Here is a 24902-nt window from a genome sequence, read left to right on the forward strand (position 1 = left end):
CTAACTTGATCTTTTAACCTTTTTCTTCAATAGAACCACTAGATCTTTGGCACTCATGCGAGACTCAGGTTCATGCAGTAGCAGTGGTTTCACAATGTCGTGAAAAGGTGGCTGTAGGTACGCCAGAGCATCTGGACTATTTTGCTCAAACAGCCGCTCACGTATCTCTTGTGTGCTGGTCTTGAGCCAAGGCTTAGAGTTGGTGAACATCTCGAGAAGTGTGATGCCAAGAGACCACATGTCTGACCTAGTGCTGCATTTCCTACACTGTACTAAGCACTCTCTGGCCATGTACGGTGGAGTTCCTCCCAGCACACTGCCCACAGCTCCCATGTGTCCCGTCGCCCGTGACATCATTACAGAGTCCCTCATGTTTGCCAAACCCCAGTCAGTCAGGTAGGCCCGCTTGGAGCTTGAAGCAACCTTTGAAACAGAAAGGTAAAATGTAATAGACATTAACGAGATAACAATCATAAGAAATAAGAATAGGACATTTAGTCTTATTTGTTAACTTTTTAGGATTTGTTTAAAATTAGGTCAGGTATAGAATGTTCAAAACCAAGGACTCTTACATTCATCCCTTTAATCAAGGTTCAAATACAAAGTACTAACCATTATATTGGCTGGCTTCAGGTCCTGGTGGATGACTCCTCTATCATGTATGTACTCCACAGCCATGGAGATATCCAGAGACACTGATAGTTTGTCCTCCTGCTGCAACTGAAAGACATTTACAACAGTAACGTGATTGCTAGTGATTTCTTCATAAGATAGACAGAGGGAAAATCCTGGTAAAGTACCAGAGAAAAAGGGGACAAATGAAATGTAGTCTGATACTGAACTGTATTCTACAAACATGGAGTCAGGGGAGTCATTGACATCACTGAGTATTTCAGTATGAAAACAAGAACAACAATCAGAGACAGCATCCTGCCACCTTGACCACCATAATGTGTGAGTTGAACTAGTTCCTTCCTATGTAAAGCATACCTGTCAACCATCCCTAATTTCACGGGAAACTCCCTAATTTTGACTCATTTCCCAATTTGACATTTTTCTCAGAAATTGGCCTATCCCGATTTTTCACATTATCAAAAAACACTGTTGGTCCAGTAATTATCCCCACAGCCCTGTCAGTTAGCCCAACGAGCCCCACCCCTCTTGAATAGAGACTGAGAGGGTCTTGCTTATCAAGCTACCTGCCAGTAGATTTTACGCCAAATGACACCAAGAATTTCAAGTTCCTTGAAAATAGGCCTACAAGCTGTCACCCTTGAGCTCCGTAGGCGTGTGTGCGCCCACTCTCTGCCTCAGAAACCGTCAGTATATACAACGCTGTTCATATGGTAAACAGCCTTGGAACAGTGAATCATGCGATCAACCTATCACAACCTACACCAGCACAAAGTTTTGCATGAGCCCCAGACAACTTTAGTGACTAAACAACAAGGAGAGACTGATATGGGGGATTTTATACAGGACTGTCTTCGCACACGGACTGTTGTGAAAAGCAAAGTAGAACGCACCGTCTGATCCATCTCTCTTGTCCCGTTGACTGTCAGGATTTGGCCTACAAAAAAATCCTGAAATTTGGCTTAAAATATGGGAAATTTCCCAAATTCTGGTAGCTCAAAGTTGACAGGAATGATCTATTCTAAAGCATTTGCAATGCATACATCATTTATTGTCTTGAGAACTAATCTAATACCCAAACACCTAATGTGATGGTAGTGTACCTTGACAGGAGTGACACTGTGGAGAATATTGTGTAGATTTGGTCCATCAATGTACTCGTTAGCAATAACAATCCGTGTCTCACTTCTAGAGCATGCCATCATCTTTACAATATTGGGGTGACATAAACGCCTGAAAAATAAAATGTTTAAACACTGAGCAGAATTGACATTTGTGTCATCAGGATTACAAGACAAATGCTGAGCTCTTGAAGACCATAATCATCAAATTGTGTAATAATTGAAATGCAGTTATACACCATCTAAAGCAAATTTGTTTATCTTGGTCTCTTCAGATCACACGACATGGTTCCAGTGATCCATATCCTTGGTCTGTTCATCTCTCTTGAGACCAAGATAAACAAATTTGCTTTAGATGGTGTCAAGCATGTGTGATGGTAAACAAGTGAGTTTTACAAAAAAGTGTATCCTCTCAATAGCCAAGCATGATAGTGGGACTGACATGGTTTGGGGATGCATGAATGCTGTCAACATTGGCAATCTGAAATACACCTAAAAGAAACATGCATGTCAACATGCACTGTGACTACTGAAGCAGATCATGATATTCTCCATAGGATTACATTCAAATCAAACACCAATCAATTTAAGCCAGATGCAGACTCAAAATGTAAAAGTTCAATGCAAAGAAAGGTTGAAACGCACACTGATGACCTCCCTTTTCATCCCTTTTCATTTCGTTTCATTTCGAGACGATTCGAGCCAACACAGCCCCTTCTCTACCGGATTTTCATCTGGGGTGTACTCACTTTTGTGAGTACATGTTCGAACATTAATGGCTGTATTTTGTTTTTTTCTGAGTGAACAAGAAATTTAAGCGGTTAAATAAGTTGTTAAAAGGTCACTAATCATTGTGTCAAAGTGACATTTCTGTAATGCTTTCCTATGAAAAGATATACTCAAAAATCTGCAAAAACTGTGAGGGTGTATTCACTTTTGTGATATACTGTAAGTATTTGGGGATTTGTTAAATTTCCTTTGATGACAACAGTGTAATACTTGCTAAAAAAAAAAAAAAGAATCCCTCTCACCTGGGTATCATCAGTTCATTGGTGGTCACTTGATTGTCTCCAATCTGTATGACCTTCACTGCAGCAGGTTGTCCCTGGTACGATCCTTTGTAAACTGAACCAAAGGATCCTCGTCCAATGCATTCAGTCTCATTCACAGATATTGAAGAAATATCAACAAACAGATCTTGTCCTTGACCACCTGGAAAAATTGACCACTCAAGATTATATATAGGCCTGCCTAAACACAATTTTGAGGTAATCCTAAAGGCAATTATCTATTCTCACTTTATCTTTTTATATATCTTAATATGGACTGTGCATTTGTGAGGGACGTAAATAAAACATTTAATTGAATTATTATTGTTTATAAAACTGACCAAATTGTTTTCAAACTGAAACAAAGTAACGTTTTAATACACAACTTATTTTGAACCTACCTGTTCTAACTCTGTACCTTGCATACTATGAGAAATGCACGACCCCTTTCAAATGAAATGCTGCATCATTCCTTATCCTTACCTGCATTAGGAAGTGCTTGTCCCAAGGTTGGTTTTGGCTGTCCTGCAGTTGTCTTCTTGATCTCCCCACCCACTCTGGAGTGTGGAGCCATAACAGATGAGCTGTCTGCAGATCCACTCTTCTCTGATTGGCCTGTGGCGTATCCAGATGACGTGGTGGAGGGTGCAGTGCTGAGAGTCTTAAAGCGCCTCTTCAGCTTGGACATAAGAGATGATTTAGAAGAGCCCAGGGCAGAGTCTCCTGAAGTGATCACTGTAGTCTGCCCATCTCCAACTATGCAGGATGAAAATAAAAAGCAAACAAAATCAAACAGCTTTAAATACTGTTTTAAACTTTAGTCTGGCCCTCTCCAACTGAATAAAAAGAAAATAAATTAATTTCTTGAACACTATTATGCAACTTTAATACTGTCTCTTTAACAATATTATACATAGCAGCACTTCATAGAATATGAGCTTGGAAACAAGAGATTAAGAAGAGCCCAGAGTCTCCTAGAACTGTCTTCAGCTTGATCATATCCAACCATGCGCAGAATAAAATGAAAACAAACACAAGCAAATCTCTGTAATGCTTGTAAATAGCATATAATGGTCTTTACAAAAGTATAAAAAAGTAATTTCCATAAAACTGAAGAAAAAAAAACGCCACTAACATTTCGGAGGTTGATCCATGCTCCATTCTCCACTGCTCACTGCCACCATCTCTTCTATCTTGTCCAGCAGCTCTGTCACCTGGCCACCATCACTCTTCCTATTGTCTAAAACATTGTATCTGTTCCCACATTTCTCTACAACCCACTGCAGAGCCTTTCCTCCACTTTCAATGTGCTGCTCAATGCTTGTGTCTCCCAGCCACTCCCCCCAGGTGAACAGCAGTACAGTGTGACTCCAGACTTTTTCACCCAGAAGCTCCATGTGTTCCTGCGCTGCTCTTCTGTCTGTCTCTGTGAATGACCAATTCACACTATAGACCAAGAGTAGAGCATGGGGTCCTGGAGGACACAGAGACACACTGAGGACAATCTCTCTTTTATCACGTTCAGGAGTGTGCTCTACAGTGTTTGCCCATCCTGGTGCCTCCACTACAGTGATGTGTCTGCCTGCTGTTTCTCCTTCTCTCTTCACACACTCAGCTGTTCTCCCTGCAGTACCAAACTCCTGTCTGCCCAGGATGGTGTTTCCTGATGAACTCTTCCCCTGCAATCGTCCTCCCAGCAGCACGATCCTCATGTCTGATATATGTGGAACACCACCTGAATAGAAAATGGTAAGAGCAAAGTTTAAAGATATTGAATGTAAATGAATGATGAATGTAATGCAGAGAATATAGGCCTACTGTATGTCAGTGTAGCACATCTACAGTACACTGTGTGTGTGTGTGTGTGTGTGTGTGTGTGTGTGTGTGTGTGTGTGTGTGTGTGTGTGTGTGTGTGTGTGTGTGTGTGTGTGTGTGTGTGTGTGTGTGTGTGTGTGTGTGTGTGTGTGTGTGTGTGTGTGTGAGTGAGAGGGAAAAGAGGGAGTATGACTGGAAATGTGTCTCACCTGCTGATGATCTGAGAGTCTCTCTCTGTTTCTTCACCTTCATCTTCCTCTCCTCTGCTCTTCTCTTTTCTTCCTCTTTTCTCTTCTTCAATCCATTTATGATCTTTGCATCAAAGTCCACATGATGACCTCTGTTTCCTGCCACCATCTCTTCTATCTTCTCCAGCAGCTCTGTCACCTGGCCACCATCACTCTTCTTATTGTCTACAACATGGTACCTGTTCCCACATTTCTCTACAACCCACTGCAGAGCCTCTCCTTCACTCTCAATGTGCTGCTCAATGCTTGTGTCTCCCAGCCAGTCCCCTCTGGTGAACAGCACTATAGTGTGACTCCAGACTCTCTCACCCAGAAGCTCCATGTGTTCCTGCACTGCTCTTCTGTATGTCTCTGTGAATGACCTATCCACCCTAATGACCAGGAGTAGAGCATGGGGTCCTGGAGGACACAGAGACACACTGAGGACAATCTCTCCTTTATCACGTTCAGGAGTTTGCTCTACAGTGTAGTTCATCCACCATCCTGGTGCCTCCACTACAGTGATGTGTCTGCCTGCTGTTTCTCCTTCTCTCTTCACACACACAGCTGTTCTCCCTGCACTACCAAACTCCTGTCTGCCCAGGATGGTGTTTCCTGATGAACTCTTCCCAGCAAGTATGTGTCCCAGCAGCACAATCCTCATGTCTGAGATGTGTGGAACACCACCTGAAAAGAAAATGGTAAGAGCAAAGTTTAAAGACAACTAATATAAATGAGTGCTGAATGTAATGCAGAGTGTGAGAAAGTGACCTTCCTTTCTCACTGTTTTACGTTTTAAAGACTGTGCGTTTGCGCTATTTATTTCTGGTGCTTATTACGCACTGGGAGACATGAGACTGGTGTTGTTGAAGGGGCGGGAGTTATGTGTCGGGTGTTGTGCGTCGGGGATTTGTGTGTATTTTTGTGTGGGTAAAGTGCCGTGGCAAAATGTATTTATGTATGTGTTTTGTTGTTTTGATTTCTGTAATGATTATGATGTGCAGTACAATGTTAGAGTATGATTTTGTTTAGTTTAAGACTCGAGTGAGCCTATTGGTTCAAGAGTACAGACCAATTGAAGTGTAATTGGTTGGCGCTAGTGCGCAAAGTTTAAAACCCCAGGTGAATGGGGAGGAGGAGGTTGGAGCAATCAGCTGATAACCGGAGGAGCTGACTCCAAGATGCGAAATTGGGAACTGGTGTTAACCGGAGAGCAGTGTCCTTGAAGCTGTTGGTGAGAGCAGCGAGTTTAGCAGGTGTCTTGAAACAGTGTTGCAAGTAAGAGTCTGAAGTTTTGGTTTATGTTATATGTCAGGTCGTGTTATGTTTTGTTTGCCCACGTGCACATTTATTTTTGGGAACAAATAAAAAGCGCTTATATTTTTGATAATTTGGAGTCCTGAAGTTGCCTTTCACCATCCACCTCTTGAACTCAACCGTGACGGTCTATCCTGGTAGTGAGAAGCGTCTGCTTTTCCACATTTGGTGTCAGAGAAGAGATTCGATGCCGACAGAGAGTGAGTCAAGGAAAGTCGGTGGTGGCAACTACAACTCGGCGAGAGATGGCGTATGGCTGCGAGAATGGAGACGACCTGGAGGTGGTGCAGACCCGGGAGAAGAGGACCGCGAAGAGGCCGCAGCCTATGGGTCCAGAAGCGGGCTTCACCACGGTCATCACCAGTAGCAGAGCATTGCGGCAGGCACACAGTGGCAGCAGTGGCAACATGACACAAGTGAACGCTGGCAGCAGCAGAACCACGAGATGCGACGCGTCACATGCAGGTGCACATGCAGTGGCGGCATCAACCGGCAACAGAACCAACGCATGCAGCGGCAGTACCACCGGAGGTGGCAGCGACAGCAGCAGGGTCGAGCAGTGGCCCAGTCGTGCTACCCGGTGCCCTGGAGGGGTGGCGGGCGTTTTGTCTCTCCACCCTGTTTCGAGACTGGAGAAGGGGAAGGTAATGTGAGAAAGTGATCTTCCCTTCTCACTGTTTTACGTTTTAAAGACTATGCGATTGCGCTATTTATTTCTGGTGCTTATTACACACTGTGAGACATGAGCCTGGCAAGAAGCGCAAGTGCATACACGCACACATTCACACACGGGCACAGTGACTCTTGAATGTTTGAATATTCCAGTGAGCTCGCAAGCATTGGACTACTTCACGGACGTTTCTCGTTTCCTTGTCGCACTGTCACGTGGAAACGTGCCCGCGTTGGCAGAACTTTTCCATCATCTGACTTTGGGAATGGAAAATGTGTTGTTGAAGGGGCGGGAGTTATGTATCGGGTGTTTAGCAATATTTGTCGGGGTTTTTGTCTATTGTGTGTGGGTGAAGTGCCGTGGCAAAATGTATTTATGTATGTGTTTTGTTGTTTTGATTTCTGTAATGATTATGATGTGCAGTACAATGTTAGAGTATGGTTGTGTTTAGTTTAAGACTCGAGTGTGCTTATTGGTTCAAGAGTAGAGACCAATTGGTGTGTAATTGGTTGGTTTTGCTTATATTTTTGATAATTTGGAGTCCTGAAGTTGCCTTTCACCATCCACCTCTTGAACTCAACCGTGACGGTCTGTCCTGGTAGTGAGAAGCGTCTGCTTTTCCACACAGAGAATATACTGTATCTCAGTGTGTCACATCTACAGTACACTGTGTGTGTGTGTGTGTGTGTGTGTGTGTGTGTGTGTGTGTGTGTGTGTGTGTGTGTGTGTGTGTGTGTGTGTGTGTGTGTGTGTGTGTGTGTGTGTGTGTGTGTGTGTGTGTGTGTGTGTGTGTGTGTGTGTGTGTGTGTGTGTGTCGGAGAGGGACACACAGAGGGAAAGGAGGGAGTATGGCTGAAAATGTGTCTCACCTGCTGATGATCTGAGTGTCTCTCTCTGTTTCTTCACCTTCATCTTCCTCTCCTCTGCTCTTCTCTTTTCTTCCTTCTTCCTCTTCATCAATCCATTTATGATCTTTGCATCAAAGTCTACATGATGACCTCTGTTTCCTGCCACCATCTCTTCTATCTTCTCCAGCAGCTCTGTCACCTTGCCAACATCACTCTTCTTATCTAAAACATGGTACCTGTTCCCACATTTTTCTACAACCCACTGAAGATCCTCTCCTTCACTTGCAATGTGCTGCTCAATGCTTGTGTCTCCCAGCCAGTCCCCATGTGCGGTGAACAGCACTAAAGTGTGACTCCAGACTCTCTCACCCAGAAGCTCCATGTGTTCCTGCACTGCTCTTCTGAATGTCTCTGTGAATGGGTCACTCACCCTAATGACCAGGAGTAGAGCATGGGGTCCTGGAGGACACAGAGACACACTGAGGACAATCTCTCCTTTATCACGTTCAGGAGTTTCCTCTACAGTGTAGTTACTCCACCATCCTGGTGCCTCCACTACAGTGATGTGTCTGCCTGCTGTTTCTCCTTCTCTCTTCACACACTCAGCTGTTCTCCCTGCAGTACCAAACTCCTGTCTGCCCAGGATGGTGTTTCCTGATGAACTCTTCCCATCATTTCGTCCTCCCAGCAACACGATCCTCATGTCTGATATATGTGGAACACCACCTGAATAGAAAATGGTAAGAGCAAAGTTTAAAGATATTGAATGTAAATGAATGATGAATGTAATGCAGAGAATATACTGTATCTCAGTGTGGCATATCTTACACTGTGTGTGTGTGTGTGTGTGTGTGTGTGTGTGTGTGTGTGTGTGTGTGTGTGTGTGTGTGTGTGTGTGTGTGTGTGTGTGTGTGTCAGAGGGAAAGGAGGGAGTATGACAGTAAATGTGTCTCACCTGCTGATGATCTGAGGGTCTCTCTCTGTTTCTTCACCTTCATCTTTTTCTCCTCTGCTTTTCTCTTTTCTTCCTCCTTCCTCTTCATCAAGCCATTCATGATCTTTGCATCAAAGTCTACATGATGACCTCTGTTTCCTGCCACCATCTCTTCTATCTTGTCCAGCAGCTCTGTCACCTGGCCACCATCACTCTTCTCATTGTCTACAACATGGTACCTGTTCCCACATTTCTCTACAACCCACTGCAGAGCCTCTCCTCCACTCTCAATGTGCTGCTCAATGCTTGTGTCTCCCAGACAGTCTCCTCTGGTGAACAGCAGTATAGTGTGACTCCAGACTCTCTCACCCAGAAGCTCCATGTGTTCCTGCACTGCTCTTCTGTGTGTCTCTGTGAATGACTGACTCACATCAATGACCAGGAGTAGAGCATGGGGTCCTGGAGGACACAGAGACACACTGAGGACAATCTCTCCTTTATCACGTTCAGGAGTTTGCTCTACAGTGTAGTTTGCCCACCATCCTGGTGCCTCCACTACAGTGATGTGTCTGCCTGCTGTTTCTCCTTCTCTCTTCACACACTCAGCTGTTCTCCCTGCAGTACCAAACTCCTGTCTGCCCAGGATGGTGTTTCCTGATGAACTCTTCCCTGCAGCTCTGTTTCCCAGCAGCACAATCCTCATGTCTGAGATATGTGGTACACCACCTGAAAAGAAAATGATAAGAGCAAAGTTTAAAGATATTGAATGTAAATGAATGATGAATGTAATGCAGAGAATATACTGTATCTCAGTGTGGCATATCTACAGTACACTGTGTGTGTGTGTGTGTGTGTGTGTGTGTGTGTGTGTGTGTGTGTGTGTGTGTGTGTGTGTGTGTGTGTGTGTGTGTGTGTGTGTGTGTGTGTGTGTGTGTGTGTGTGTGTGTGAGCATGCGCGCGTGTTTGTGCCTTTGTGTGTGTGTTTGTTTGTGTTAATGCACAAAGAAACAAAACATGATTTTTTATTTTTTTGCCAAAACAAGTGTGTTTTTGTAACAACTGTTTGATTTTTATTCTTAGCTACATCAACAAACCTGAAAAACAAAACTATACTGTATGTGTCTGTGTCTGTAATCCACCTAACAGAACCTGTGTGTGTGTGTGTGCGTTTGTGTGTGTGTGTGTGTGTGTGTGTGTGTGTGTGTGTGTGTGTGTGTGTGTGTGTGTGTGTGTGTGTGTGTGTGTGTGTGTGTGTGTGTGTGTGTGTGTGTGTGTGTGTGTGTGTGTGTGTGTGTCAGAGGGACACACAGACAGAGGGAAAGGAGGGAGTGTGACTGGAAATGTGTCTCACCTGCTGATGATCTGAGAGTCTCTCTCTGTTTCTTCACCTTCATCTTCCTCTCCTCTGCTCTTCTCTTTTCTTCCTTCTTCCTCTTCATCAATCCATTTATGATCTTTGCATCAAAGTCTACATGATGACCTCTGTTTCCTGCCACCATCTCTTCTATCTTGTCCAGCAGCTCTGTCACCTGGCCACCATCACTCTTGTTGTCTAAAACATGGTACCTGTTCCCACATTTCTCTACAACCCACTGCAGAGCCTCTCCTTCACTCTCAATGTGCTGCTCAATGCTTGTGTCTCCTAGCCAGTCCCCTCTGGTGAACAGCACTATAGTGTGACTCCAGACTCTCTCACCCAGAAGCTCCATGTGTTCCTGCACTGCTCTTCTCTGTATCTCTGTGAATGACTGACTTGCCCTAATGACTAGTACTAGAGCATGGGGTCCTGGAGGACACAGAGATACACTGAGGACAATCTCTCCTTTATCACGTTTAGGAGTTTTCTCTACAGTGTAGTTTATCCACCATCCTGGTGCCTCCACTACAGTGATGTGTCTGCCTGCTGTTTCTCCTTCTCTCTTCACACACTCAGCTGTTCTCCCTGCAGTACCAAACTCCTGTCTGCCCAGGATGGTGTTTCCTGATGAACTCTTCCCCTGAAGTCGTCCTCCCAGCAGCACGATCCTCATGTCAGACATGTGAGGAACACCACCTGAGTAAAAAATGGTAAGAGCAAAGTTTAAAAATATTGAATATAAATGAATGATGAATGTAATGCTCAGAATAGTATACTGTATCTCAGTGTGTCACATACATGTGTGTGTGTTTGCTCACGTGCAGCGTGTGTGTGCGTGTATGTGTTTGTTTCCTTTAATGCACAATGAAACAAACTTGATTTTTTTTTTGCCAAAGTGGGTGTGGTGTTTTAGACTAGGTATGGCGAAAATGTAAAAAAAAATCTTAAACGGCTATTGAGCCTCATTAACTGGTGGTTAACCGGTTAACCGGTAATCTTAGCAAAGAGGGTGGAGTAATAAATAGGCTTCGAAACCCGCCCACCCAATGCGAAAGTGTGTGACATTGAGGCAGAAAATAACACTAGAGGTGACCCCGCCCCCCTTTTTACGGCAATCTAGCGGCCATTATCTGTAGGTAGATCAGAGAAATGGAAATTAACGGAGAACGAGGCTCACCTCTGTCAAAAATGGCTTAATCATGTGAAAATGTCCATCAACACACTATACAAGGACAATAGTTGAAGTGTGTTGCTAACTATGTTCATAAAAGATATTATTTGATTTTTAAATGTATTTTATCGACTCATATGATTTAAGTAGATATTTAGCCTGACATTTCAAATCTGGTCTTTGATTAATGTGTTACTTCATATTCACACAGTTTTAGTCATTTTTTTGACAGGGGTGGGCGTGTTCTCCATTGACTTGCATTGCCTGAAGGTACCTACACTACCTACGGAAGTTGGGAAGCTCCATCTGCCATTTCCCAGTGCTGTCGCAAATTGCTGTGTCCTCTCTAGTGTTATTTTCTACCTCTATGGGCTGTTCACTCACGGAACTTCCTGTTAGCCACAATTGGCTAACCCTAACCACGGGACAGTGCAAAATGAATGGGTGTCAATGGAGTTTTTTACCATTATCATTTTTGTGATTTTTTTATAATTTTTTGTCCTGAAATATTAATATTAAGTTCGAAGCTAGAAATAATAAGACCCCATTTGAGTAGCGTTTCGATTATTTTGCGCCACTAGATTATTATATACTGGGTCACAAAGCTCAATTTTTATGGGGCCAAACCAGTGGTGGACAGTAACGAAGTAAATGTAATTCGTTACTGTACTTAAGTAACATTTTCATACTTTCCTACTTTACTCAAGTATTTTTATTTGGTAAGACTTTATACTTTTACTTCACTACATTTCAAAGCGAAATTTAGTACTTTCACTTAGTTACATTTACAGAAACACTCGTTCCTTACTCGTTCCTTTTTTTAATTTATTTATTTAAGGCGATACACGGCAGGTGAATTAATTCATTTTTATTATATGGTTGTGACGTCATCGGTCGAATGCTCCATTCATTTCAACGGGGCTCCCCAACGTTCGCACGTCTGTTATTTTTCGATAACGGACGGGTTGGTCTATAACAGACCGCTGTCAATGGCAACAAGACTTTTCACTGCTAAAGCGACTTTTCAACAAGACTCTAATCAGCTGCTGTGATAGACAACACCTGTTGTCCTGGCTACCTAGCTGCCTAGCGGTGTTCCACAACGGCACTGTTTTGTTTTGAGCTGCAACAATCTTTTGACATTAACAACTAGGGGCCTATAATAGACCTAACATTAAATAGGCTTAAAGAAATGCCCCCGCCATGTGTGAATCATTTAAGTATATCCATATAATAAGCGGGTTAACTTTCGGCGAGTCGGTCGCTTTGTGGAATAGCAGCACTTCAGAGAGAACAAGACCCCTCCGCTCCGCGTCGGGGTCTAAAGATTCTCTCTGTCGTGCTGCTATTCCACGGTAGCGACCTTCTTGCCGAACGTTAACCCTTACTTAATGCCCTGATCAAATGAAATCTGATATTTCACGCTTTTGTGAAGAAAGTGAAACTGAATCCGATTGGCAGACTCAGAGATTCGCCATTGTGATTGGTTGTAATGTGTCACGTGACAACAAGCTCTACTGTACAGAATTAGTTTCAGAAGGATAGCGAGCAGAGCAAGACCACTGATGTGTCCACTGTTGCGACTTGCGAGACGAATTGAAATAAGAAGAAACGGTGCTTTCTAGTAACACGCGGAAAGCACAGCAAAACAATAAAGCAGGCGACAATAACGTTGTTAGAGTGTATTAATCTGCACGTCGTAGGCCTATTCGTTGTGTGAGGGGGGAGAGGTTTAGCTCGCAGGCTGCACTCGCCTGATAAGACGCAATTTGTCAGATAGGCTTCGCGTTTGAACTGAATAATCAGCGAATTGATACTAAATGTAGGCCCTACTGCTTATTTGACTTACTGTGCTATATCTGTGTTATGGCTTACAATAGAGTCACATAATTGCCGCTTTTTTAGCGTGTTGGTTTCTTGAGTCAAGTACACAGAATGCCTAAACATGCTGCTTATTCCAAACCATCCAGACGCACAACTCCGTGATAGCATTCTTTCCCCTCAATACATTGCAGTATTTTCTGAAGTAGTTGGGGATATCAATTACTTGTCTAATAGACTCCCCTGTCACCAAAAATATGATTTGCTTCAATTTTATGGAAAAGAGGCTGGTGTAAAGGGTTTGTATCTTTACATGAGGATTGCCATGCCCACCATATGTTGCAAAGTGAGGTTACATGCAACATGTATCCTTGCAACATGTATCCTTTCCCTAAAGTCAAGTCAGCTACAGTGGATATGAAAAGTACTGGCAATAAGTGAGGTTGTAAAAAAACAACAGTAACAAATAAAAAAAGAGAAAAAAAAGTGGACGTTTGCTAAATATTGACCCAGTGATGTGCACAGGCACAAAAGGCTTTTTCATGATCAGACAGATAAGTGTTCCAATTAAGTTGTATCTAAGCTATTGCAAATCATTGACATCTAGCAAATGTAGATCATTATAAGTATATTAAGATGTTCCTATCTTTAAAGGTAGCTTAGAATCGCAAGAAGTCTGTTTGTCCATACATAGGCCTAAGTCAACCTTAACATAACCAAACACTAATAATAATAATAATAATAATAATAGGCCTAATAATAATAATAATAAGAAGAAGAACAACAAGAACAAGAAGAAGAAGAATAATAATAAGAAGAAGAACAACAAGAACAAGAAGAGGTCTACCAAAACCATAATTATAACAAAAATTAAGTACTTTATTGGCTACTACTCTAACTCCTTGCTGTCACAAATAAGTAGGCCTATACTGGACTGTAGGCCTACGGCTGGGGGGTATTATAGTAGTTGTTCTAATAGGCATATAATCAATTTCAGCCTAATCATTCTTAATATTAATGGCCCTTTCATGTGTTCTTTTGGGCATGTTAGGGTCAGTATTAAATGTTTAGAGAGGTGAAAATGAACTTCTGATGCTATAACATCCATGGACTTACTCCACAGTGTTTCTGAGGCCTGTTATGGCCTAGTTCTAACATGTTGGTATAGCCTATGCAAATCAGAGGACAGATTTAATTAGATATGACCAAACTAGGCCTACAACACTTAAATATTAAAATTGCACCAAAGGCTTCATTTTTAAGTTTTTACTTTTTACTTTTAGTACTTAAGTATTTTTGACGGCAGATACTTTTGTACTTTTACTCAAGTAAAAAAGTGAGGTTAATACTTTCACTTTTACTTGAGTAGTTTTCAATGCAAGGTAACTGTACTTTTACTCAAGTACATAACTGGTGTACTTCGTCCACCACTGGGCCAAACCCATAAACATTAGCGCGATGCTAGCGAGTACAGGTTGAAATCTTCTAACCTGCTGTAAAACTACACACCTGTGCGATTTGTCAATACAGCCTATTGTTAAACAACAGTCATAGTGCTTACCAGGAATGTTTTGTTGATGATATTTGTGACTGGAAATCGCAGTAGCAATGTATTTAGCATGGGTTCCCCTTTCCATTCCATACATTTTCCCACATGAAGGACTGGCCCACGCTCGTTACTGCATTATGCATGCAAAGCTAACTGGCTACAATGGGAACCAATGAGACTGAGCCTTCTCCTTGTTAGAGGTTCTCTGGTTGGGTCTCCTAAAGGGGCGTTGTCCCCTCCTTCTTCCTCTATTTTTGAGGTGTTTGCACGAGAAGTGCGCTACCGCCATCTACAGCGCTAAGGGGACTCCATTTATTCTCAACCTCAGGACTCCGAAGGTCTCCTAAAGGGGCATTCACCCGACAGAAAGTGGATACCAGAAATGAACTGAAATGACTTATCTCTGTCTATAAGATCTCTTACCTTAGCCTCTTTTTTTTGCTGCTGTGACGTCCCCATGTGCCCCCGTCAGGCCCAGGCCTGCCAGTGCACGGGCAGAGATATTCTAGACAGAGATATGTCATTTGGTTTATTTTCCGGTATCCACTTGATGTCGGGTGAACGCCCCTTTAGGAGACTTTGGAGACCTTCGGAGTCCTGAGGTTGAGAATAAATTAAGTCACCGTAGTGCCGTAGATGGCGGTAGTGTACGTCTTGTGCAAACACCTCAAAAAGAGAAGAAGAAGGAGGGGACAACGCCCCCTTAGGAGACCCAACTTGAGCACACGCTTTCGCATTGAGTGGCCGTGTTTTGCGATATCTTTCTTTGATCGACTATCGTTGGCACGGGTAGTTCTTCTTCTCCTGTGTTTTTTATTGGCGGCTTGCAAACTCAGTGCACTACTGCCACCACCCGGCTGAGGTGTGATCCACTATGCTAAGAATTACTTAAAGCTTGATCCTTGAAAGAGACAGGGATAGAGAGAAAAATAACTAGAGCATAGAACAGGAAAAACAGATAAAAAAAATAGAAAGGAAAAAGAAAAAAAAGAAAAAATAATAGAAAAGGTCAAATTCTATTGCCTAGTCCAGTTTCTGCTAAGTATTTAACTATTACTGCTGTCTGATTGTAAGGTGTACTGAGTAGTGTGTTCAAAGAAATAGGTGCTTTAATGGCCCTTTGTATCTTTTCCCTTGCCTGAGAGTATTCTATACATTGTAACAAAACATGTTCAACTCCCTCCCTTTCTCCACAATACATACAGGCTCCTGTCTGATGCTTTCCTACAACATGCAACCCACCATTCAAAGCCGTATGGCCAATTCTTAGCCTGGTGATCCACACCTCCTCTCTACGTTTCAGTTCCCCACCGCACCTAACGCCAACCTTTTCCTGTTAATTTTACAAGTGTCTTCCTTTTTATTCTTGATCCCACCGATCCTGCCACAGTTTGGTTATGTTTTCCTTAAGTATAGCTTTCATTTCTCATATGCTCCAGGACCATTGGGCCTAATTTTGAAAAAAAAAACATGAAAGTCTTTCCCAGACAACACGGCCCTCCTCCACCTTCTTTCGCCTTCGTTTTAAATCGACCTACCTTTGGTCTCTACACTGTAAAAAATTTGAAGAGGGTTTACTCAATAATATTGTGTCAAGAAAGTGACACGTGATATAATTGATTATATTTTATGACTACAATATTGATTAAAATTAATTGAGAAATATCACTTAAATTTATGTGATAATAATATATACCGGCTAATAGAAGACACTATAGATGTGTGTTTTATTTACTCTATAAATGACAGCTTATATTGCTTAAAAATAATGAGTAAATTTTAAAAAATATTTATTATGAAAAACTCTCAATTTAAATGTGAAACTTACCAAAGTTAATTTAAGTAATATTTACTACTTTCTCCTCATATTATTTACATTATATTTGCTAGTTTTATTTGCTAAAGGAGACTACCATGCACAAAAGTAGTAGGAAATTAGATAACATTTATTTGTCTTTCCCACTTCAATTTAGCAACACTAAAATGGGTTGCTCAACAGAAAAAAAAAAACAAAAGCATATTCATTTGTGCACACAAAATACAAACAAGTTTTAGAGGAATGCACCGTGTGCAATGTTTATGTAAATAAAGAAAAAAATGTAAAAAAACAAAACAAAAAAAAAACTGAAGTTCACAGGCATGCACAATCTTGTGTGTGCGCGAGAGAGTGAGCGAGGTCTGTGTAAGGAGTCACCTGAAAGGCTCTAATGAAGAAGTAATGACCTCACTGTGTACCTGCAATTACACAAACGTGTGAGTGTGTGTGTGTGTGTGTGTGTGTGTGTGTGTGTGTGTCAGCGATAGTGTGTGAGCGAGCAAGCGAGCGAGAGAAACAGAGTTTGAGCAAGCAAGACCTGTAAGAGGAGGCATCAGAGCATCTCTAATAAAGAACTAAAGAACTCTAGAAGAAGCGTAAGTGTCCATTGCACTGCCTCAGCTCAAGTGTCCATTGCACTGCCTCAGCTCAAGTGTCCATTGCACTGTCTCAGCTCAAGTGTCCATTGCACTGTCTCAGCTCAAGTGTCCATTGCACTGTCCATCGCACTGCTTCAGCTCAAGTGTCCATTGCACTGTCTCAGCTCAAGTGTCCATTGCACTGTCCATCGCACTGCCTCAGCTCAAGTGTCCATTGCACTGCTTCAGCTCAAGTGTCCATTGCACTGTCCATCGCACTGCCTCAGCTCAAGTGTCCATTGCACTGTCTCAGCTCAAGTGTCCATCGCACGGTCTTAGCATAAGTTTGCTAACGGCACAGTAGATATAACAGTAGATTAATGCTTCGTTCACAGCTTCAAACACATCTACAGACACATCAGATATCAACAAATCAACCGATGATGGCATAACACATTTGACTTTTTTGTGCGTGTCAACCTGCTTGAAAAAGTAGTGTTTGGAGAAATTAAAAGGTAAATCTTTAAGTCATTAAGTTCTGAAAAACTGAAGTCAAGTGTCCATTGCATCGCCTCAGCTCAAGTGTCCAGTTCGGCATTTCCTTAGTCCAACAACTTACTCTTCAAAGTGTGCAGCTTTGGGGACTGCTTCGAACAGTCCAGCTCCAGAAGGAGCTTCTGGAAGATTTCAAATGTATATCTGAGCTCCTTAGGGTAGGCCAGATTTAGTGCATAAGTCAGCCCGAGGAGCATGCAGCAAGCCCTGGCAAAGGTACCCAGAGTGGTGAGAACTTTCACTCCCTCAATGACGACACCAACATCGCTCGGCCCCTCTGCTGAGCTGGACATGATGCTGTAGATCTTCATTTTTTGAGCAGCAAGGTCCTCGGACATCCGTTCTTCATCAGCGTCCTGAAATAAAAAGAACATTAAATATTAATGCAAAGTCTTATTTATCATCTGATCAGTCAAAGCAAAAGGCCTTAGCTGAGCATCCTGTGATTACAATGTAATACATCACTCTCTACACAATCTGTTTCCATGTGACACTTCCTTATTTGATTGTGGATTATTTTTGAAATAGTTAGGAGCACTTATTTTCAATTGTCCAAAACTAGCGGGCCAGTTATCAGTTTTTCAGCCATTCCTCACACAGTATTTAATCAAGACAGAGCTATAGAGTGAGGGCAAGAGTACATGAGAGATGTGAAGAGATAAGACACAGAGACAGTGAAAACTAGAGTGTGTGTGTGGGCGTAAGGAGAGAAACATAATGCATCTGCACGAGAGAGAGAGAGGGAGGGAGAGAGAGAGAGACAGAGTTTGTGTGTGTGTGTGTGAGAGAGAGAGAGAGAGAGAGAGAGAGAGAGAGAGAGAGAGAGAGAGAGAGAGAGAGAGAGAGAGAGAGAGACAGAAAACTAGACAGTGCGGGTGTGTGGTGTGAGACAGACATACAGAGACAAAGAGTGAGTGAGAGTAACCACGGAGGGGCCAGGAGGCGGGGCGAGGCCACAAGCACAAGTGAAGGAAGAAAGGTTGCATATTGGAGAAAGTGAGAGAAAGAGAGAGCAAGGGAGCAATGGAGGCCGGGAGTTGGCATATTAGGAAAAAAATAAAAATAAAACTTTACTCCTTTATCTTTTTTAATTTAAAATTTTGGAAACAAAACTCACTATTTTCTGTGCCGTTTTATGCTTGGTATCCCACTCAGCTGTGTTGAATGCCACATGCGCCAAGTTCACTTACAAAGGATCTTGCATGAACACCTAGAGAAAGAAAAGGATACACATACCCATGCATCAGATATGAGACCTTAACATTGCATTTTTAATCACACGTAGAAAACAAATGAACATTTCAACCTTCATTTTTACATTTGCCCATTCAATTCAACTGCACCATGGTCCTTCAATGCCCTTACTTTGTATCATCTTAATATCTACATTGACACTTTGAATGCACAACTTACTGTTCTCTGTGCCGCTGAAATGTTTGTCTCGTGGTGCTGTTAAAATAATCTGCTTTGAATCACACTTTCACTGCTCAAACAACTAGAGAAAGAAGAAAACACAAGAGAGACCCACACATCAGATCTTAGGTCCACACCTTGTATTATCTAGACATATGAGGGCAGTAAGTGAACATCATTAAAACATGAAACACATAAACAGTTCAAAACCATAGTTTTGCATTAAGCCATTTCAAAAGGCACCAGAATATCCTATAATAAATTGTGCATGGGTTAGAAAGAGACAAGCTCTATAACATACCATCACAGACATATCAAAACATGAAACTACCGTTTTAAGCAATGCCTCAAAATAAGTCATTTTGCCCTTTAAGTCAGCCTTTAATGTGTTAATATCTCCAAAAAATGTTGTCTTGGGCTTCCATCACGCTAAGCTAATGCCAAGCTAATGCCCAGCCCAAGTTCAGCCCGTCTGCAGATACAGTCCCAGGAAAAAGTTTGTACACCCTTTGAAATTTCTTACATTTTTGTCAAAATTGATCATAAAACATGGTTGGATCTTCCCGGAAATCTCAAGAAGGAACAATCAGAGTCTGCTTTAATTAATTCCACCCAAACATTTACATGTTATCATATTTTTATTGGTCATAAGGCCATAATATTCACAGGAGAGCAGGGCACAAGTAAGAACATCCTTGCATTAAGTAGGTTTTAACCCTCAGTTAGTTGCAATATCATCAACCAGACTTGTCCTGTAGTTGCAGATCAGATTAACAAAACAATCTGTTTGTATCTTGTCTCCTCTTCTTTAGAGAACTGCCTCTCGTCAGCAAGGTTTGTGGGATGTCTGGAGTGCATAGCTTTCTTGACTTCATGCCATTTAATCTCAATTGTTTTTTGTCAGGGCTTTGACTGGGCTATTTCAGAATGTGTATTTCATTATTATGAAGCCATTCTAAAGTCGACTTGCTTCTACAGTATGGGTTGTTGTCACATTTCAGGACCCATACTCTTGTGTGCTTCAACTGTGTGACAGACTTACTCACGTTTTTTTCTGTAAAATATCACAATAAACTTGAGTTCATTGTTCCACTGATAATAGCAAACTGTCAAGGGCCTGAGGCAGCAAGGTAGCCCCATATAATGATGCTCCCGCCACCATACTCAGAAGAGGAGATGTAACCAAGAATAGCTAAAAATGGGATTCATTCTGCCAATCTAAAATTAATGGGGTTTCTGTAAAAAAAATATTGCTGCACCTTTGAGGTTTGCGAAAAAGCATTTATATGCTTCATAGAATTACTGCAAAATATTCTGTAGACCAACATTGAAACCAAAGTTGAATTGTTCAGGGGAACACACAATGTCATGTTTGGAGGAGAACTGGAGAACCACACCTTCACCAAAACATCATCTCCGCCTTTGAGTATGGTGGCGGGAGCATCATTATATGCGGCTACCTTGCTGTCTCAGGCCCTTTTGAGTTTGCTATCATCAGTGGAACAATGAACTCAGAAGTTTATCGAGACATTTTACAGAAAAAAGTGAGGTAGTTTGTCACACAGTTGAAGCACACACGAGGATGGGTGCTGAAATGTGACAACAACCCATACTTTAGAAGCAAATCGACTTTAGAATGGCTTCATAATAATGAAATACACATTCTAGAATAGCCCAGTCAAAGCCCTGACAAAAAACAATTGAGATGATATGGCATGAAGTCAAGAAAGCTATGCACTCCAGACATCCCACAAACCTTGCTGACGAGAGGCAGTTTTCTAAAGAAGAGGGAGACCAGATACATCCAGATTGTTTTGTTAATCTGATCTGCAACTACAGGAAACATCTGGTTGAGGTTATTGCGACTAATTTAGGGTTAAAACCTATTGAATGCAAGGGTGTACTTACTTATGCCTTGCTGTCCTGTGAATGTTTACATCTTATGGCCAATGAAAATATGAAAACTTGTAAATGTTTGGGTTGAATTAATTAAAGCAGACTCTGGTTGTTCCTTCTTGCGATTTCCGGGAAGATAAGACCATGTTTTATGACCAATTTTGACAGAAAGGTAAGAAATTTCAAAGGGTGTACAAACTTTTTCCTGGGACTGTAGGTGAAGCCTTTTTTTTAAATATGGGGCTTTCACACCTTTACTCTGCACAAAAATTTGAATTTTACATTTTGTACTCAAAACTCACTGTTTTCTGTGCTGTTCAACCACTTGGGTCCCTGTGATGCGTGCACCAAGTTCACTTAAAAATGCTCTTGCACGAACAGCTAGAAAAAGAAGGGAGAAGGGGGAGGGGACAAGATAAGGACATGCATCAGATGATTAAATTACTCTGTGATAGTATACTAAGTGCATGAGGATAATCTGAACATTATTTCAACACAAATTCAACCTTCAAAAACCTTTTTTTATTCCGTTTTAGCCATTAGCCTGTTCAATTAATTTGGCAAAATGGATCTTTAATGCCCTTAACCTGCACCATTTTACTCTACACATTAACATTTTGTATGCACAGTTCAATGGGTTCATGCCTATGCGATTTGGAATTTTGCATTTAACGTTTTCCTTTGATGCACAACCACACAAGCAATGTTCTTGTTTGGTCTACAGTGATAGCTGCTGCTACTCCATCTGACTGAGAGCTGAATCTAGAGACATTAGCTGACCACCACCATGTGTGTTCGCTGACAAAACAAAGCATGTCCGCTCTTCACGCGGCATCGATCCAGCTAGGCACGATCTATTACAACGGGCATAGTTCAGTAACTAATGGGTGGACTGTATTAGGAAAATTGGAAAATACGTGCGCGTCTCCTTGGTGTATGGACATGTGGAATAAAAGGAATTCACTGGCCTTTTCTTCAATATAAGGTAATACAATGAATGCAGCACAGCAAAGCACCAGGGTACAATTGAATGCAATTCCAAATAAAATATTCTTCAGTAGGTTTCCAATTATTTACATTATGAAGGTAACAAAGGCATGTGTGTGTGTGTGTGTGTGTGTGTGTGTGTGGTCTACAAGGAAAAAAGGGGACAGGAAAATATCTTCCAGTTAAAACTATACTGGTGCACTAACTCAGAGATACAGGACACATGGCAAATATGGAGGAAGATCGCCATCTATAGGCAACTAGCGGTAAAACAGGTTGCTGACAGTTATGGGAAGTTCCAGCATCTTCACTTTAAATGAATACAAAATCCAACGAACTTCTGCATCAAGATTATAAGCCTACACTGTCTAATAAAGGGCTGATTTATGACACACTGCACTCGAAATGACTCCACGCATACATAGGAAGCAAATAGCACCGTAAATCTGCAGTAAAGTCAAGCTAAACTCAAGGTAACTTAGCTGGAAATGAGTAGACAAAAAACGATCTCTAAAACTTCTCTTTCATCTCACACATCACATACACAGGAAAACAAGGCTAGATATTCAATATTTCGTCAGGATTACTTACATTTTGGTCATTTATGCACATAGGATAAAGGAAACTTCAGCAGGACTTAAACAGCAAGCGGCATAGAGTCAACTAAAGGACTTACCAACTCGTGCCCAGGAACATGAATAATCTACCTGCCACTCACTGTGCACGTGAATCATGAATATTAATGAGAAACACGGCAAGGGCACATGCACAACAAAACCCCGGCCTTTCCAACACGAGCTGTTCAGTGAAAGCGAGTTCCATAGAAAAAAAAGTCTTTGCAGATTAATGTACCTAGCCTGCTACACTGGACTAAAAAGTTACGTAACTGTGCAGTTAGCCTAATCAAAAAGAGGCACTGGCGATGAAAAGCCGAGAAACTTAATGTAATTCACACACATTTTCGTTTCTAGCTTCAAACCAGCTCTTGAACTTGTCTAGAACTGAACACACGGCTAAAAATGGGAATTGTTGTTGCTTTGGACAGCATGCCTACCTACAAATAGACCAAGTAGGCCTAGTTGTATTACGCGAGAGACCGGAATGATATTCGACTGTACACCTACATCGAATTGCAAACTTAAGATGTTGACAAAATAATAATGAAACCAGTTCATTACCTTTACAGAAGTCCAAAACGTGAACAGTCCATGACCATGTGCAGCGACTTCTCCTCTGTTGGCTGCGCCGGAAATGCAGTTGTCATTGAAACAGCTTCTTCTCAATGAATAAAATCAAAGTTCTTAAGATACGATTCTAGTAAAATCTACTACTTACACCATATCATTGACTTAATTCATTTAAACCAAGTAATAAATACTCTGGTATTCAGAGCAAATTTTATTTGCTCAAAAGTGTGTAAAATGTAGTGAATTATTGCTGGAAAATGATTAATTTTACTCAATTCCATTCAAAAATGCACAAACCCATTTTTTCAGGGTTTTATCTTTCTATCATAAATGCTTAAATATTAATAATGAACTGCAGTCTCTCTTTTTACAGTGTAGCACCGACTTTGATTCCGCTGCCCTATGCAAAGCAGAGCTGCGAGACCAGAGACCAAAAAGGCTATTGATTAAAAGTGTTTTTATAGGCTACAGTTTTCAATCATTCATTTCTGTTTGCATGCAGTAATATGTCAATAGGCTTAGTTTAAAAAAAATAAAATATTGGAGTGCTTCAACCGCAAACCGCCCGAATTTAATTGAAATATTTTTTGGCGCGTCACTGCGTGTGTGTGTGTGTGTGTGTGTGTGTGTCTCAGAGTGACACACAGACAGAGGGAAAGGAAAGAGTATGACTGGAAATTTGGCTCACCTGCTGATGATCTGAGAGTATCTCTGTGTTTCTTCACCTTTATCTTCCTCTCCTCTGCTCTTCTCTTTTCTTCCTTCTTCCTCTTCATCAATCCATTCATGATCTCTGCATCAAAGTCTACATGATGACCACTGTTTGCTGCCACCATCTCTTCTATTATCTCCAGCAGTCCTGTCACCTGGCCACCATCAGTCTTATTATTGTCTAGAACATGGTACCTGTTCCCACATTTCTCTACAACCCACTGCAGAGCCTCTCCTCCACTCTCAATGTGCTGCTCAATGCTTGTGTCTCCTAGCCAGTCCCCTCTGGTGAACAGCACTATAGTGTGACTCCAGACTCTCACACCCAGAAGCTCCATGTGTTCCTGCACTGCTCTTCTGTCTCTCTCTGTGAATGGGTCTCTCACATCAATGACCAGGAGTAGAGCATGGGGTCCTGGAGGACACAGAGACACACTGAGGACAATCTCTCCTTTATCACGTTCAGGAGTTTTCTCTAAAGTGGGGTTTACCCACCATCCTGGTGCCTCCACTACAGTGATGTGTCTGCCTGCTGTTTCTCCTTCTCTCTTCACACACTCAGCTGTTCTCCCTGCAGTACCAAACTCCTGTCTGCCCAGGATGGTGTTTCCTGATGAACTCTTCCCAGCATTTATGTTTCCCAGCAGCACGATCCTCATGTCTGACATATGTAGTACACCCCCTGAATAGAAAATGGTAAGAGCAAAGTTTAAAGACAACAGCAGCTAATGTTTCCCACTGTTTTCATTAAGCCATTGATGCCTGATGTTGCGTTGCGCAACATTGGCCCTGGCGCCTGGAGCGTCATTACGCAACATTCAGGCTCATGAGATTTGAGACAACTTTATTAAAAATCTCTGTTTGAGATGAATGAACACATTCTAATGAATGAAAGATAAGGGTCTTAGCGTTTAAATGCAACTTTGTGCATATTTTTATGTGCTTCAGAAGCTGAGATATTTAGGTTTTTATAGGCTGAGGGCAGCTTTTCTTAAAAAAAGGCTCAGGCATTCAGCACCATTTTTTGCAGGTGCCTTAGGCGTCAATGGGTTAATAGGCCTACAACAGAAAAAAATCACTGTGAACATTTTAAAACATCAAATGTGCCATTTACATACCTTTTTCATCCATGGCCAAACTGTTTCTGACAAGTTTTTATGTTCCGTCTTTATGATTAATAATATCCATGCAGGAGTCTGAAAAATAAGAAATCCAGAAATAATGAACATAACAATTACAAATAGGCT

The 24902-nt window shown here is 41.8% G+C and overlaps 1 protein-coding gene and 1 long non-coding RNA gene across 2 annotated transcripts; both read right to left on the bottom strand.

Annotated features, from left to right (window-relative positions):
- LOC134443094 (uncharacterized) lies at nt 1–24403 on the bottom strand. Its single transcript, XM_063193029.1, has 13 exons — nt 24376–24403; nt 23633–24337; nt 9966–10667; nt 8636–9340; nt 7702–8406; nt 4828–5532; nt 4323–4538; nt 3939–4277; nt 3287–3559; nt 2786–2966; nt 1737–1866; nt 613–720; nt 1–423 (listed from the first exon to the last, which is right to left on the bottom strand). Exons 1-13 carry the CDS (start codon nt 24401–24403, stop codon nt 1–3), a joined length of 5220 nt encoding a protein of 1739 aa, XP_063049099.1.
- LOC134443146 (uncharacterized) lies at nt 16446–21196 on the bottom strand. Its single transcript, XR_010033580.1, has 4 exons — nt 21073–21196; nt 18875–18956; nt 18579–18671; nt 16446–17817 (listed from the first exon to the last, which is right to left on the bottom strand). It is a non-coding gene; the product is annotated as an uncharacterized LOC134443146 (long non-coding RNA).
- Nucleotides 24404–24902: the final 499 nt, after the last annotated feature.

Source organism: Engraulis encrasicolus, unplaced genomic scaffold, assembly GCF_034702125.1.
Source record: "Engraulis encrasicolus isolate BLACKSEA-1 unplaced genomic scaffold, IST_EnEncr_1.0 scaffold_28_np1212, whole genome shotgun sequence".
NCBI lineage: Eukaryota > Metazoa > Chordata > Actinopteri > Clupeiformes > Engraulidae > Engraulis > Engraulis encrasicolus.